The 16,128-nt window shown below is 35.9% G+C and overlaps 2 protein-coding genes and 1 pseudogene across 3 annotated transcripts; 2 read left to right on the forward strand and 1 right to left on the reverse strand.

Annotated features, from left to right (window-relative positions):
• Window positions 1-573: 573 nt before the first annotated feature.
• LOC147503952 (uncharacterized) lies at window positions 574-3,670 on the forward strand (annotated as a pseudogene). The gene is made up of 6 exons (XR_015220983.1): window positions 574-610; window positions 694-781; window positions 1,399-1,722; window positions 2,365-2,882; window positions 2,977-3,032; window positions 3,382-3,670. The product of XR_015220983.1 is annotated as an uncharacterized LOC147503952 (transcript).
• A 923-nt stretch (window positions 3,671-4,593) lies between these two features.
• LOC147503953 (cytochrome C oxidase biogenesis Cmc1-like protein) lies at window positions 4,594-5,330 on the reverse strand. Its single transcript, XM_086604021.1, has one exon. It carries the CDS (start codon window positions 5,112-5,114, stop codon window positions 4,827-4,829), a length of 288 nt encoding a protein of 95 aa, XP_086460147.1. The 5' UTR covers window positions 5,115-5,330; the 3' UTR covers window positions 4,594-4,826.
• A 244-nt stretch (window positions 5,331-5,574) lies between these two features.
• Window positions 5,575-9,157, forward strand: LOC147503954 (putative LRR receptor-like serine/threonine-protein kinase At1g14390). The gene is given in 10 exon segments (XM_086604022.1): window positions 5,575-6,065; window positions 6,068-6,529; window positions 6,532-7,140; window positions 7,299-7,435; window positions 7,541-7,784; window positions 7,876-8,069; window positions 8,188-8,240; window positions 8,391-8,514; window positions 8,824-8,983; window positions 8,986-9,157. Coding segments are annotated over 10 exon segments (2,250 nt in total). The 5' UTR covers window positions 5,575-5,887; the 3' UTR covers window positions 9,075-9,157.
• The last annotated feature ends 6,971 nt before the right edge of the window (window positions 9,158-16,128 follow it).

Here is a 16,128-nt window from a genome sequence, read left to right on the forward strand (position 1 = left end):
TTTCTTTGTAGTTTTATAACTTTTCTTTTCTTCCCCTCGGGTTATTGTTGTGAATTACTATTGTTGAGTAGAGCTGTTGTTGGATGGGTTGGTTTTTACAGCCTTTTGGCAGACGAAGTCCCCGACATTTGGTAGAGCTGATTTGGTGATATTTTTGGGGAGTAATTGTTAGAACAAAGTTATGTAAATATTGTGATATTTTTGAAATATCAGTATATCGTAATTATATCACAATATTTGAGGATATATCGACGATAATTACACTTGTATATCCTCCTTCTATGAAATCTCGATAGATATCACGATAGTTTGTACTGTTCTGATAGCCCAAAATACAATATAAAACCCTCAAATTTTCAAAAATTCAAATAACCAAAAACAAACGCGGACCTTTTTTTCAAACCAAGCCGTTTTAAACCGTTAGATAGCTTTAATTTGATTTCCAAAAAAAAAAAAGATTCCCTTAATTTCCGCTCATTTTTCTCTCTCCAAAATAAAAAATAAATTCCCCATCCTCCATTTCTCTCACAACTTTTTTTCATATTTCCCGTCGAACAAACTAATCAAAGCGAAATGGAAGTTGTTAAAGACCAATCTTCTTCTGTTGATTGTAAGTAACATTTATACCGTAATTAAGTTTCCTTTATATTTTTGCTATCCTCAGATCTTTAACACTCATAATGTTTTTTTTAGTGAACGCTGGGAAATCAAAGCTTCGATATCCGTTGAGATCTGCAAGTAAACTCAAGGAGGAAATTTCCACGTCATCTGTTTCCAAGAGGTTTATTTTATTATATTGCGATTTTAATTTTAGGTGGGTTTGATGTTATAAACTGTACAATAGTTTGGAAACAAATATATTAAAACCATAATCAACTTTAGTTGTTGGAATTGACATGAAATTAGAGAATCATTTGACTTGGAGGAAGTAACCTAGTTTTATATTTAGGCTGTGTTTAATTTGAGGAAGTAACATCAACTTTTAACTTTAGGTTCCTTTAATGTGTAGAAGAAAGAGAATAGAAGTTGGAAATATTATCTGATGTGGTTTATTGTTGAGTAAGAATAGCAATTAGCAAGCATGCCAAATGCTCAGTTTCTCATTGTAGCAGATACAGATAGATGGGGCTGAACACACATATTTTGTTGTTTTTATTATCACATCTTAAATTTTGTCGAAGTTGTTGCCATCATTTCATTAATTGATTGTAAAAACAAAAGAAGAGGTAGTGAATGGCACTTTGGACTAACCTCTTCTTTTGTTTTCCATCATCTTTAAATTATGAACGCATTACATAATAATTTTATTATTACTTTTCCTCAAGATAATTACATATTTCTACCAGTCTGCAATGCAATTACTTTATCTTGGTTATCATGATGCATTATTTGGGAAAGAGCTGCTTCAAATGTGAGTAAGAGTGTAAGCGTTCTTGATCTCTCTGAAAGGAAAAATCTGCCAAGCCACCAAGAAGGTCTCTATTCCTTCAAAATTCGTTGTCAGCCCACTTCCTAGACCAACTGGCACTATAACTCCAATATCAGAGACTAGAATGAAGAGATCGACAACTGGTCAAGGGAGGAGTGGAACACCATCTTCTGATGTTACTAAATCAATAAATCAACGGAAGTTCAGTGTGCTTTATTCGGCATCATATTGGTTGTCACAGATCAAGCTATCGGAATCTGCAGCCAAGCACACTGTTTCAGTTGGCTTTTCAGGCTTGCCCTGAATCTGGCCAGGTACACCATATAATGCTGATTTTGCATTCATGAATGTATTCTCTTATGAATACCCGCATTTAAAAAAGAAGTATATTTGCCATTGTTTTATGTTTAAGTGTTTCTCGATGTAATCTTTTTTCATTCCAGAAGACCGAGTAAAAGCTTCTGCATATATGTTGGCATAACATTCTAGTATTGAACTTGTTCTCATATTATTTGCAAGGTTTGCAAATGTGTTTATGCTAAAGGGCTAGCCCAGTCAATTAGGATCCCTCCAGTATGGATTCTGGGAGAGTCAAAACTACACAGCCTTGTTTCTACTTTGTGGAAAGGCTGTTCTGTAAGTTGAACCAGTGACCTTTTGGTCTCAAAAGTTGCGTCTAAGGGGGAATGATCCTGTGGTGCCAAGGCCTGCCCTGTTTATGTTAGTGGTACATATAATATGCTGAATTGTTTATACCATTTCTTTTACTGTTTTAACTACATGAGAATCTATTTTGCCGCATTCAGACAAAAATTTTGTTAGTTTTGCATGCATTTATTTTGCAATGAAAGTAGATATCATGTGCCTAAATAGTGATAAATCTGTCTAGTTGGCTTAATACAGTCACTTTCTTTACATAGCTAGTTATTGTTCAGTATCCAATATGATGAAGGGTATTTCATGCAGCCCTTGCAGAGAATCGCGTGATGAGCTGAAAGCCTATGCTTCTAAACAATCTTCTTGAACTTGGTGATCCTGTGAAAGAGTTACTTTAAAAGCTACAACATCTTGGAAGATTTAGAACAGTTGCAAGTTTCTGTGACCTGTTCACAGGTACCTGAGGAGGGAACTCAATCTGCAGATGAAGACATACAGAGCTCTTCTGCCACAGGTGCTACGAAATTGAAGCCCAAGTCCTTGAACTCTGAAAGCTTCCAAGCTTCATCAATTTTCAAATCAGCTAAGATGGACAATGATCAGAAAAAAGTGCCAGCAAACAAAAGCAGAGGATCATCAATTCCAAACGCCACAAATTTGAAGTCTGTTTCCAACATTGACTCTGCTAATACGCAGAAGAAACCACAAAGGTCTTCACGCAGGCAGGAAGTGAACAAGGAGAAGGCAAAGCTCAAGAACGAGGGGAAGAAGTCTGCTGCTGATAAAGGAAAAACTGGTAAGGGGTTTTTGTTTATTTTTCTTCTCGTTTTTTCCAATGTTGCTGCGACATTTGATTGATGTAGAGCTTACACCTTTATATTTCGTTCTAGATTTGGCTGATCCTTCGTCTGACAACAAGATGCAACAAGAAGACAAGGAAAATGTGGTAAGTGAAATTATCAGGACTCAAAGATACCATAATAACTTTAAGTTGATTTCCTAAAGGATAAGAAGTATGTAGTGGTCCAAATAGGTTTCAACGGTCTCCTCACATGGGAAGGTTTTAAATCTTTAAAATTGCTATGGTTGCACATGTTCACAAGAAAGATAATTTTATGCATGGTTGTGCACTTGTGCTTGTGCTCATGTAAGGAAATGTGATTTTTAAGCTTTTTATCTCACTCGAAGTTCGAGCTTTTCCATGACTATTAAACTTGTCTCTCCTCGCCATTTTTTCATAAATTTAAATTATGTTTGACTTTAGTAATGATTTGTTTATTTTATTTCTGCTGTAGGTTGCTGAACAGCCCGAAGAAATTAGCTTGGCTGAAGTCAGATAAACCATTGGCACTTCAAGAACTGCAACTGCTTTTTATTTCATTGGATTGTCATCAATGATATCACTGGAGGACCTTTGTAGGTATACTTTGTTGAGGCAGCAAGTATTCTGTCTGATATGTGATCTGAATTTGTTAGTTTTTGGTTTGTTTTCTTGTTCTTGATTAAGCTGAAAGTGCTTGCTATCTGTCTAGTACATATATATGGAGAACCAACAGTTTATTATTGTATATCCTAACTGTTGTCCATTTTTTTGTTACCAGTTTTTCTTTTTATACTATCTAATCTATAACTTAAAAAATAAACTTTCATACGTTAGAAATATAGAATAGATCACCCCTTCCACCAAACAATCTGACAATATACTTAATGTCATAAACTCATAATCGTGCTTGTATTGTTCATAACTGCTTTCATTGCTGTGTTTATCATCTGTCTTTGATACTAAGAAAATAATAAGAAATTTGAATTAAAAAATCCTTTGCTAGTTTAGGTCCCCAAGCTAGAGATCTTTAAGTTGCAACATTTTGGTGTTTAGTATTAGGTCTCCAGTTTTCAATAATTCCTATTGCGTCGAATACTTGAATCCCAATAACAGAATCGTAAGGACCCCCCAAGTCCTTAACAACTATTGTACGTACAGCAATGTTTGAAGGACAGGGATGCTTTTTTACAAAAGTTGAATAGATTCTGTCAGGATCTTCTTAACAAACTTCTACGCGAATCCCCCTACTTCAGTGATCAATCCTCTTGGTGTAATTTAAGCTTTAGATTCTGACAGGTAGGTTGATAAGTTCATCTTCCAGTGCGCTGTCTCCATGTGACCATGTGCAATGTACATTTCCTCCCATATATACAAAGAGCAATGCCAATCTCCTACACCCAACTCTGTCAATATCTATCCCCTTCTGTTTGGAGTTTGGATAGTAGTTATTTATCATGCCTTTTTTTAATCACTGCCCATGATCCAAAACAGAAACATTTCCATGTGTACAGAACTACAGACAAGAATCCTTGTAATTAGAGTCGCATGTTGGATAACTTGAGTTTTGGTACTTTGTATTTTGTAGACTCTATTGCTTATGTTTTGTGCCCCTGGTTATAAATTTGCATTCTGATGAGGATGTAACAAGTACAAGTGCCTAGAAGCAACACTGTTAAACAGAAAGTGAAGATGAAGGTGAGGTTTCTCTTATTGTAAATTTACCAATAATAGCCACTCACCAACAATACAACAAATAAGCATAAAAATGGAAAACGGAATTGCAATATTTGCTACTTTGGTGATTCTTGACTTTATTATATACAATTGTACATCTCTAGCATCATCTATAATGGTCACTTGAAATTAAGCACCGACTTTCTCAATTACAAGAAAACAACAAATTACCCATCAAGGGAATTAAGGATTCTGATGAGACTCAAGACATAAAGAAAGAGAAATTTGAGCTCGTTGACACTGTGAACGTTTCATAGAAGTACCACCACTCGAACACAAATTTCTTACGGCTTCCCATTCATCCGGACATGCGATTGATACCAAACATTCCGCAAGCGAACGGTTCAGATGACGACACGCAGCTTCTCTTGCTATTCCTTCAGGAATTTTACGGTGACATTTGCTTAGTGCTCGGTGCAGGTGTTCGCACTTTGAATCGACTAATGTTTCCGAGTCTTTATTCTGTGACATCTATTTTTTTTGCAATTATTTGCAAGGTTTAACGAAGAGAAGTTTCAACACAGAGCAATTTGATCCCGGGTCTATATGAATTAAAAATATCGACACTTAGAGCTTAAAAACCAACCAAGATACCTCAATATCTCAAAATCTCAAATATATCTTTCAGGTAGAGGCTAAAAAACCAGTCTCGAAGACCATCTGTCATTAATTTGCCAAATATAGAACACTGTTCTATTTTCCTAACATAGTGCTCGTGATCCAACACACAACGCGAACGATTCAATGGTCATGTTGACTTTTGAATACTCCCAGTTCTACACTATAAAATGTGGTCAACGCCGTGGAAGCCACTATTTGCGTTCTTGCAGTCTCAAATTTCCAATATTCAAATATGCATGGCATGGAACTATAAAGTATAAACTATACCCTACTGATTAACATGCTGCCAAACTTGGCTCCAATTTGTTGACCTACTTTAGGTAACACTAATTTATAACTCACTTGTCCTCTATTATTTTGCATTAATAACCAAGATTTCACATCTCTGCAAATCTCAGTGTCTGGTTTGTATCAACTCTAGCTCATACTTGGCAACAACTCCTAATCCTTCTCTGTTACTCCTAATTTGTGCATTAAGTCCCATGCATATTTCATCAGCTATGACATTTGCTTTACTTAGTTCAGTATGTATCAAATTCACTTCTTCTTATTAAAGTCTCTTTCTAATCAAATTATTATCTCCATGATAATGACATGATTTGACTCACTTGATCTTAAAATAGATGGCAAATGTTCATGCGTTTATTGGCTTCTTACTTCAACTTCTTATCATTGTTCTGTTTTGTCCAAAAATCCTTAGTCAGTTAACACCATCAGAAAGTAGAATTCTGTTCAAAGTTCAGCAACTTCTTGAGTACCCACCTGCTTTTCAAGGATGGAATAACTGGACTAACTTTTGTTACCTCCTCCCTCTCCTTCACTCACCATTGTTTGTTCAGGAAACCATATAACTGAATTAACAGTCATTGGTAACAAGACTACTTCACCTTATTCTCTTAGCTCAAAAGCCGGTGGAGGTAACTCTTTCAGCACTTCTGATAGTACATTGTCCAAGGGATTCTCGATCGACTCATTTTTCACTCTTCTTACAAAGCTTTCAAGCTTGAAAGTGTTGTCACTTGTGTCTTTGGGAATATGGGGACCATTGCCTGCAAAGATAAATCGGTTTTCTTCGCTTCAAGTATTGAATTTAACCTCGAATTCAATTTATGGAAAGATATCTGCTGAGGTTACCTCGGTGGCCAATCTTCAGAATCTTGTTCTAGCTGATAATTTACTCAGTGGTTCTATCCCAGATCTCAGTAGTTTATCAGCTCTTGAAGAATTGAATCTGAGTAGCAATCACCTTGGACCTGAATTTCCTTCTCTGGGAATAAGCTTGTGACTGTTGTATTGAGAAACAATGCTTTTAACTCTCAAATTCCATCCAAACTTAGAAACTTTAACCAGTTGCAGCACTTGGATATCTCTTCGAATCAATTAGTAGGTCCAATCCCATCTACATTGTTTTCTCTGCCTTCAATACATTACATCAACTTAGCTGGAAATAGACTGAGTGGTGCTCTTCCGACAAATCTCTCCTGCAGTAATGAACTTGAGCATGTTGATCTTTCTAACAATCTTTTGATTGGGAAGCTTCCCCTGTGCATTGTTTCTAATTCGTCTAGTCGAGTTCTGTTTTACTCATGGAACTGCTTGTCAGCTGGGAACTCAAAGTATCAACATCCGTATTCATTTTGCCACAAAGAAGCATTGGCGGTCAAGCCTACACCGCGAAACCAGAAGAATGGATCAAGTGCAAAATTGGGCATCCTACTCAGTATTTGCGGGGGCACTGTTGCAACTGTTGGTATAATAGGATTGTTATTGGTGATGGTTTTTAGAAAGGCGAAGAAAAATGAAATCTATGCAATAGATAAATCTGTTGGTAGAAAGTCATCTGCTCAGCTTTCCCCCAAACTACCAACTGAAGCAAGTAAGGTTCTCCATCGTCCTCTCCCTATCAAGTCTATCATGATACATGTCTAATATATCTGGTCTGCAGTCTAAGAAAGTTACGTTCATGAATGTTCCTTGTTATATTAACTCCCATCTTAATGGGATCTATACTCAATTCGGTTGTCTTATTTCCAGGACATGTCTCTCCAACAATGAGATTATTAGGGGCATTTGGACTTAGAACATATAATGTTTTTACAGTTGATGAAATTCAAGAGGCAACATCTAATTTCAATCCATCAAACTTAATAGGAGAAGGACCGCAGGGTCAGGTATACCACTCTTTAATTTGCAAATGAATAGGCCATCTCTGTCTAAATTGTATGCAGACAATACGAAATTATATACCTATTAACCGCTCATTTTCAAATTTTCAGCTTTACAAAGGTTGTACAAGAGATGGTTCCACAGTTGTTGTGAGATGTATGAAATTACAGCAAAGACATTCATCTCAGAGGTTGTTGCAGCACATGGAAGTGATATCGAAGTTAAGGCATCGACATTTAGTGAGCCTTCTGGGGCATTGCATTGTTACTCATCAAGACTACTCAAATGAAACTAATACCATGTTTCTAGTCTTTGAGTACGTCTCAAATTCCACACTGAGAAATCATCTTACTGGTAAGTTGAGCTGCTATCAAAACTTCTGCTCATAAATACTTCCTCAAAGAAACAACTGTGTTTTAGTCTCTTCTTAATATAAATTCTACAGACCGAAGAAAGAGAGAGATGTTAAAATGGTCACATAGACTTGCAGTTACAATGGGCGTCGCAAAAGGAATCCAGTTCCTGCATACAGGAGTTGCACCTGGCATCTTTGGGAATGATGTTAAGATAGAGAATATTTTGTTGGATGAGAATCTCACAGCAAAAATTAATAATTATAATCTGCTCATTCCATCTAAGGTGAGTTCAGGTAACTGCCGTTGCTTCAGTCTTTCTTTTCCACCTTAAGGATTTGGAAGGGTCTTTATGTTAAGAATTGAAATTTTTGTTTTAATCAAATCTGTCTGTGATTTTCCAGGTAGATTCAGAAAGCTCCCTTCGTGGACTAGAAACTACTGATCATCTTGGCAGGTACATAATCTATTTTTGCCTATGCAATGCTAGTGACTTTATGCAAGTTGAGCCTTAAGTCCGAATGGTCCAGATAGGAATGATGCAGTACGACAAGTCTAAACTATGATCTGACACTAATTTCTGGTCCTAATTATTTTCTTATGATAGCTCCATGCGTACAAATGAACATGGTGAAAGACGGGACGTCTATCAGTTGGGTGCTATTCTACTCGAAATTATTACGGGTAAACCAATCACATCTCAGAGTGAATTGGACGTACAGAGACTTCAGGTATATACATTCTTTCATATCCAAATTAATTGTACGATGAATCGTTGTATAGTTACTATCATTGCCAATTTCTTCACATGGTGACTATTGCTAAAACACAACAATAGCCATGAAACACAACTCTGTCACACTTTGCAGCCTACAGTTTTCCGGGCCTTAACGGCTATACTAGTGTACATTTAAGGGCAATTCATTATTCTTTTTTGCTGTACCTAGGATAATGGTCATATTAAACTTATGAACCATTGGTAAACTCTAAACCGTACCATTGGTTTTAAATTTCATATATCGCGCTTCTTATGTTCACAGCTAGAGCAGAGTTTAGCAGAGTCCCCACAGAAACTAAGGGCAACGGTGGACCCTTCCCTTCGTGGTACCTATGCATATGAATCATTAAGAACCACAGCTGAAATCATTATAAACTGTCTATCTAATGATCCTGAACAGCGCCCAACAATAGAAGATGTTATCTGAATTTGCAGTACTCGGTCCAAGTTCAAGATGGATGGACAATCAGTTGTGAAAACCCTGGTGCAAAATCAGCGTCCAACTTTCAATAATGCCAAACTCATTATTCATGCACCACACAATCATTTTAGAATCTGTATCCAAATAACTGAAGTTCAATATGCTTTTTCAGATCTTTCTCATTGTCATTTATGTAGTACTGTTTCTTCAATTGCTATATCTCTACCGTCAAGTTAGCAACAGCTACTTGAGGGTTGTTGATATTTTACTCTTGGCACTCTTCTGGCTTGCTGCCCTACTATCAAAATTTAACTATGGTAATGGATATATAGACATGAAGATATCAAAACGCATACTAGCACACTGAATTAAAGGCTGATTTTTTTAGGAGAAAATCTCGTCACCATGAAAATCATACTAACAAAAAATCAACCCAATTGAAAATGTGTCTAATAAAACCTTGGTTCCTTGCATTATAAATCAATGTAGCTTGCCTTTTAACACAATTAAAATCAGAGCACAAAAATCAGAACAAGGGAACAAGGACCATTAAAGGGTACACGCCATAGGAAGTGTGCAATGAGTCACAAAATCTCGACCGTCGACACAAAAATATCGCCCCCTAAAATCTCGGCATATACAACTGATACCGATATTCTTGAGACAGATCGCAAAATATTTAGTAACTCTTTGTAGTTTATATTTCCAGCTTTTTGGTGGAAAAACAGGGTTTTGCTCGTACATAAAAAGGAGATGAACTTGAACCAAGCTTTTAATAAAGATTGTGTTATTTGTGTAGTAACAGGGCTCTGAAGGAGAAAGGCTCCCCCCTACCTTTGGGTTGGGTTCGGTAGCTACATATTTAAGGGTCTCATCTTCTTCTACTATCTTCTCTTGGACTTTCTTAAGATTGCTTTATAGGCTGCTGGAAATAATTGCTCTACAAGTAATATATTTCAAACAATGAACATACATATTACTATCGCGGGACGATACACAGTATGATCTTCCAAAGTTGCTTTTTGTCTGTGTGTGTTATTTTCTGTCCATGTTTAGTGTTTGATTATCTATAGTGATTCACAGTATGTTAGTATGTTATGTAGTTTCCGAATTCTGATATATAGAACTTCTCTTTTGGGTTTTCCAGCAAAGATCTTTCACTTGTGAGTTGTGACGGAAAGGAGAGCAAAACAGACGAAACGGGGCACAAAGAAGTGCCATATCTCCCTTGGGAGATATTTTTTGAGATCTTATTAAGACTTCCAGTTGATACATTAATAGAATGCAAGGTGGTGTGTAAGGACTGGTATGCTTTAATTAACAATCCTCTCTTCATTGACTTGCGCGTAAGCCAACAGCATTATCGTCGTTATGTCCTAATCCCCTGTCCGGATTGTTGTACTGGTAAGCAATCTATTTATTCTTTGGTTGAACAAGGAGAACTAAATTGGAGGGTTTTGGAGGAGATTCCGATGCCAGAAATTGAAGCGGGGTTGTACTTTGACATTGTTGGTTCTTGCAATGGCTTACTCTGTATAGCTCGAGATCAGGTTCTTACAGACAGTGAATTCCTTGATCCTGTTTTAATCTGTAATTTAAGTACCAGAGAATGTGTGAAGCTGACTGTAAGTACATATATACCCTCTCATGTTTATGAAAAAAAGAGGTTATGCCAGAAACATATCCGAACTTGATCTTTGTCAGCAAGATATTGGCTTTGGATATGACCCCATGAGTAAGGTGTACAAAGTGCTCCGAGCTTATTTCGTATGTCTGAATGAAGACTGGTGTTGGGTTGGTGAGATCATAACTATGGGTGAAAGCTCTTGGAGAAGACTTGAATTTCCTCATGCTATAAATTCGTTGAGGGGTCATTCTATTGGATCATCAACAACTTCACTAGCCGCTCTTGTCTTCATTGTTGGAATCTCTTGTGTATTTCTAAATACTAGTGTGTGTGTGCAAAGTGGAGGAGATGAACAAATAATGTTCTCTCCATTTTAGTGCATAATAGATAGTCCCATTATTGGTTATCGACACATCAGTCGGGTTCGAGGCTTGGGCTTTGGGCTTACTATATTGTGGGTAGTGGGTTTGACCAATCACTTAAATTTGTTTTGCTTTTTTTGAACAACAAGTTTTGGTGTTCTATTAGAGTTTGGTCTCTCTTCCTTATCCGTTTTAGGAGACCGACCTAACCTCTATAAATAGATCTGTGGAGTCCATGAGGGGAGAGACTTTAATAGATCGAAACCCATCTTAGAGAAACGTAAACGATAACCTATCATATTCTTCTTCTTTCTTCAGAATTGCTTAGAGAGAGTTATATTGTCGTTCTACAGAGTAGTCCGTTTCTAGTGCAAAGTCGACCGCTATTAACCATTGAATCCTTGAGGAGGAAGACGCCATCGCCGCTTCGCGCACCATTGGAAGGGCTTAAATCTTTCCTTAAGGACACCTTAATCCGCCTTGGTTATTACCCAAGCATTCATCATTGTCTCATCGCTCCTTTTGTTATACTCTAGTTGTTGTGTTGATACAACTATTCTAACAATCTTAAGAAAAGAATTTTTCAGTAGTAGAACAAAGGAGAGTGCTTTAATAATACTGCAACAAAAAAAAAGATAAGTCTTTTACTTTGAGTTATTGTTTGTGTTATTGGGTTATGACTTTAGAAATTTTTAAGAAATTTCGTTTTTGTTAGGGAAACCAATTAAAGATTGAATATTTATGGATCTTTTGTGGTTTATCAAACCCTATATGGTTTAGACCTTACTCCCACGTTTGTGGGAGTCAAATATGAGATTTCTATCAAGAAAAACGTCAAAGTTCGTCTTTTTGACAATTTGCATCACTCGCTACTGGAAACTGCTATAACTTTCAGCTCAGAGTTTCGGTTTTGCAATCCGCTTTTGTGTTGGATAGCTGATTCAAAGAGCTTTCCAGTGGTATAAGACTTGATACCCAATTCTTCGTGAGCTGGTTCAGAATTACGGTTCTTTTGAACTGTTTTTCTAGAAGGAAGAAAATATGGTAATCCGATTTTTCAATCGGTTAGGTATCGTATTCTTTCACTCTTTGCAATTCTTTTGGTTTGATTATATGGTGATATTCTTGCCTTGAGTTGCATGCTAGTTTTTCTTAGGAGGAAAATCCCTAAGCTTAAACTTCTTTAATAACCTAGTCAACAAATTATACCGCTTTTTATCACTAAGATATTAATTGGTTTGACTAGAAGTAGTTTGTTTTAATTTTCTTTTTATATATGTAGATGTATGTAGATGGTCTAAGAGAGACCTTAAGATAGTTAATATCAACCCAGACTCAAATCTTGAATAGTAATTATAATGTATTCAATGCATAATTGCTTACCTCTATTGAAAGTGTATGTGTTGTTAGACGATGGTTATAATTGTAATTTTGTGAAAATACATGTTAGATGAAGTAACTTGTAGCTTATATCTAATATAACATATGTTCAAGTTGTGTAGCATGCTAGTTTTGGATATTAATCATCGTGGATTTACTTTGAACTTGATGATAGTTTATTGGTAAATTTTTTCTAGTTGAAGACATTAATGGGTTGAGCCATTAGATGTTGTGGTAGTACTTGAGGTCTTGTTAATAGGGTATTCTATCTTACTTGAGCTCATGTAAAAAGAGGAGGTGGAGTCCTCAGTTGTTTTGCATATTCAGTGGCTAGATTTGCTTAAATATCGTATACTTTTTGTTGGGAGGGGTACAATTAAAGTTTACTTTTCCTGAACCTATGATATGATATTTACCATGTTTGGCATGAATGTATTATTTAACATTGGCATGAAGCTTAACCATGTCATATATTATTAAGTAATGAGCATCGTTGTCTACGAGAGGAAACAATATGGGAAACAATCAATATCTTCTTAAACCTAATTAGTCAAGGAGATGTATGATAATAGATTGTCTTCTTAGACAATATCCCCTAGTGACTATTTTAGACAAGGAGATGTAACGCTTGTAAATTGTCTTATTAGGCATTATCTTCCTATGACTATGAATAAATAGTCAAGGTGATGTACAAGTGCATGGATTGTCTCTCTATATAAGTTGGAATGTTGAATGATGAAAAGAAGAATGATAATGATATTATCTTGGGTAAAACCTTTTTCATCTAATTCTTCTATTCTTTAAAATTTATTTGAATCACTTGTGGATTTTCTTTCATATAGATAGCATGAACATAATATGACTATGTTTAATATGATCCATAATCATAGACTTGAGTAAAGTATATTCTTGTCATAAGAGTGCATAATATTGTTGTTGTTTCTTTTAGTGTTTGTAGCGATATCCGTGTTTTGCATGTAAGTTTGATTAGGTTGAGTAACCATTGAACTGTGTGGGGGTTGTGACCCATATGCATAACTTTTTACCAAAGTTTACCTCACAAGATAAACTGGAAAAACACTGAACTACAAAGTATGGAAAGGTCTTGGGCCTATCCAAAAATACTTCAAAAATGTGGGGGTGTCTTGCCAATTTATTGTGAATGAATCTAAAAAAAAATATATTTTTTTTTGAGACCTAGAACTATCTAGTAGATGTTCATTGGTGAAACTCATAATAGTGATATTTGTTTTAGTTGTCATGCGTGATAACAATCTTGTAGAGACCACACTATTATTGAATGTCTTATATGCTAATTTTATTTTTGAGGATGTGCTTTATGTAAAATTAGCATAGAGTGGTTGGATGTTCATAATGAACTATGTAAGAGGATCCCATAATTTCTGAGCAAGAAATTTGGAAGACTATCAGTGAGTATATTCACCATTCACGGTGATGATGTTTATATGTTTCTTGAGGAAGATTCATTAATCTATAAGGAAGTTGTCTATCAATGAGAAGTGTCCTTTTTGAAGGATACAACTCCTCTAAACTGGACTCTTGATTTATTGGGGGATCTATAGGTTGGATTGGATCTTCAAGAGAAAACTAAAATGTGATAGTTGTATTGCAAAATACAAGGCTAATAATAATAGCTAAGAGGTTTCAATTAGAGACAAGATTTATACTACTTTGAAACCTTGCTCATGTAACTAGAATTTCTTCTACATAATTCTAAAGACTCTAGTTGAGTAGTTGTGCGTAACTATAATACCAAGTGATGAGCTTAAGGTATACAATTTAGTTAAATCTTTGTATGAGTTGATTCAAGCGCCTATAAATGGCATGAGCAATTCAACAACATATTGGTGTCTTATGGATGTCAAAGTACCGTTGTTGATAAAAAATGTGTACTTTCTTTAGAGTAAAGCAAAACATATGTGTTAATCTCTCTTTGTTTAGATGATTTAATATCATGAGTGCTAGCATTGAGAATGTGTATGAGACAGAGAAATTCCTATTTGAAACACATAATAGACTGCCATTGAAAACGATAGTTCATTATGTTGTTAAACTTATTTCTCAGAATCGCTATATTAGGTTGTCAAGATGTTGACGTTTGAATATGGTTGCCCACAAATGCACCTTAAACCGACCGGCGGATGGTATAGGGGAATTTCGGCACTACTGAGAATTGAATGAGTGGTGAATATAGAAATTAAAACTCATGTTGGTCTCATTATATTGTTATAAGACTTAGTAGAAATATTTTTCATTGAAAAGTTTGGGTATTATGATAGTAAGCATGCGTTAACACCTTTGTGGCAAATATCCATCTTATGAAAAATATTTTCCTTGTTTTTTCATACTAAATATGTCAATATCATTGGTAATTTTATTGTACTTGATGGATAATGTATGTGAGACATGACATTGCCTACATTAATAACATACCGAAATGAAAACCCATTGTGTCCTTATAAGAAACTTTGATGTATATTGTCGATTATCCAAGTACTATAGCAGAGAGCCATTGATTATGGATCGATATTTAGTAAATTTCCATAATTGTTGGAAGGGTAATATGTTATAAACCGGATCCAGTAATGTTTATGTGTTTACCTTTGGTGGAAATTGAGTGTCTTGGATATCATCAAGCTAATCGCATTTAGAAAAGGCATGTAATGATGTTGAGTGGGTTAGCAACCTCTTGACAAATCTTCCTATTGGCTCTACTGACCTCGATGTGTATATGCTTTGTAACTGTCTCATTGTAATAGCTAAGACATGTTATCTTATGTGCAATGGGAAAAGAATACATGTAAGTTTGAGATATAACTTAATCAAGCTTGTTGCTAGAGATTATGTTAGGTTGGACTTCGCTTTGGCCACATGTTTGACCACACCACTTTTTGGAGGCAAAAGTGGTTACGCCGAGGGGATGGGACTTATGCCCGGATATAGGGCTTATTATTGGCCGGCAACCCTACCTATGTGATTCGAGATCCCATGAAGTAGGTTCAAAGGGAAAAACAAGTCACTTCGTCATCTGCAAAGACTATCGCCTTATTTATTTATGAGGCGCCCCACCCTATGACGAGATGGTACTATAGTATACTTTGTATAACTAGAATTGCAATGAGTAAGGATGAGTTATAACTCTTATTGGAATCCATAGTCCATTTTATAATGAGATAGTGTATTTTAAGCGCAATGTACACTTGATGGATATCCACCTACGTGAATGTAGAACCTGGGTCGGTTCTTATGAGTATACGAAAGCAAGTACTCTAGAGCATTCATGGAACACAAAGGCGATACAAAAGGGCAAAAAAAGCCAACATGAAACGGGCATATAATGAAAGAGCAATGTGGGTGCATGTGCTCTATTTTACTATAAGGGAATGTTGGTTCAAAGATTTTTTTAATCCACCACTTTCACGTATTATAAAACATGTTATCCGATGACCGGTTCAAGCCCGAAAAAAGCACCCAAGATCTTATGCATTGTTTTTTCGATTCTCTCCGGCATTTAGTTAACCCATTTTTTTTTGTAATATCCTATTCCAAAATAGTGGGGGACAATTAGTATTTTGAAATAAATGGGATTATTTGGAATCTCTTGTGTATTTCTAAAATACTAGTGTGTGTGCAAAGTGGAGGAGATGAACAAATAATGTTCTCCCCACTTTAGTGCATAATAGATAGTCCCACATTGGTTATCCACCACATTGGGTCGGGTTCAGCTTGGGCTTGGGCTTACTATTGTGGGTAGTG

Source organism: Coptis chinensis, chromosome 4, assembly GCF_015680905.1.
Source record: "Coptis chinensis isolate HL-2020 chromosome 4, ASM1568090v1, whole genome shotgun sequence".
In the NCBI taxonomy this organism is placed as follows: Eukaryota; Viridiplantae; Streptophyta; class Magnoliopsida; order Ranunculales; family Ranunculaceae; genus Coptis; species Coptis chinensis.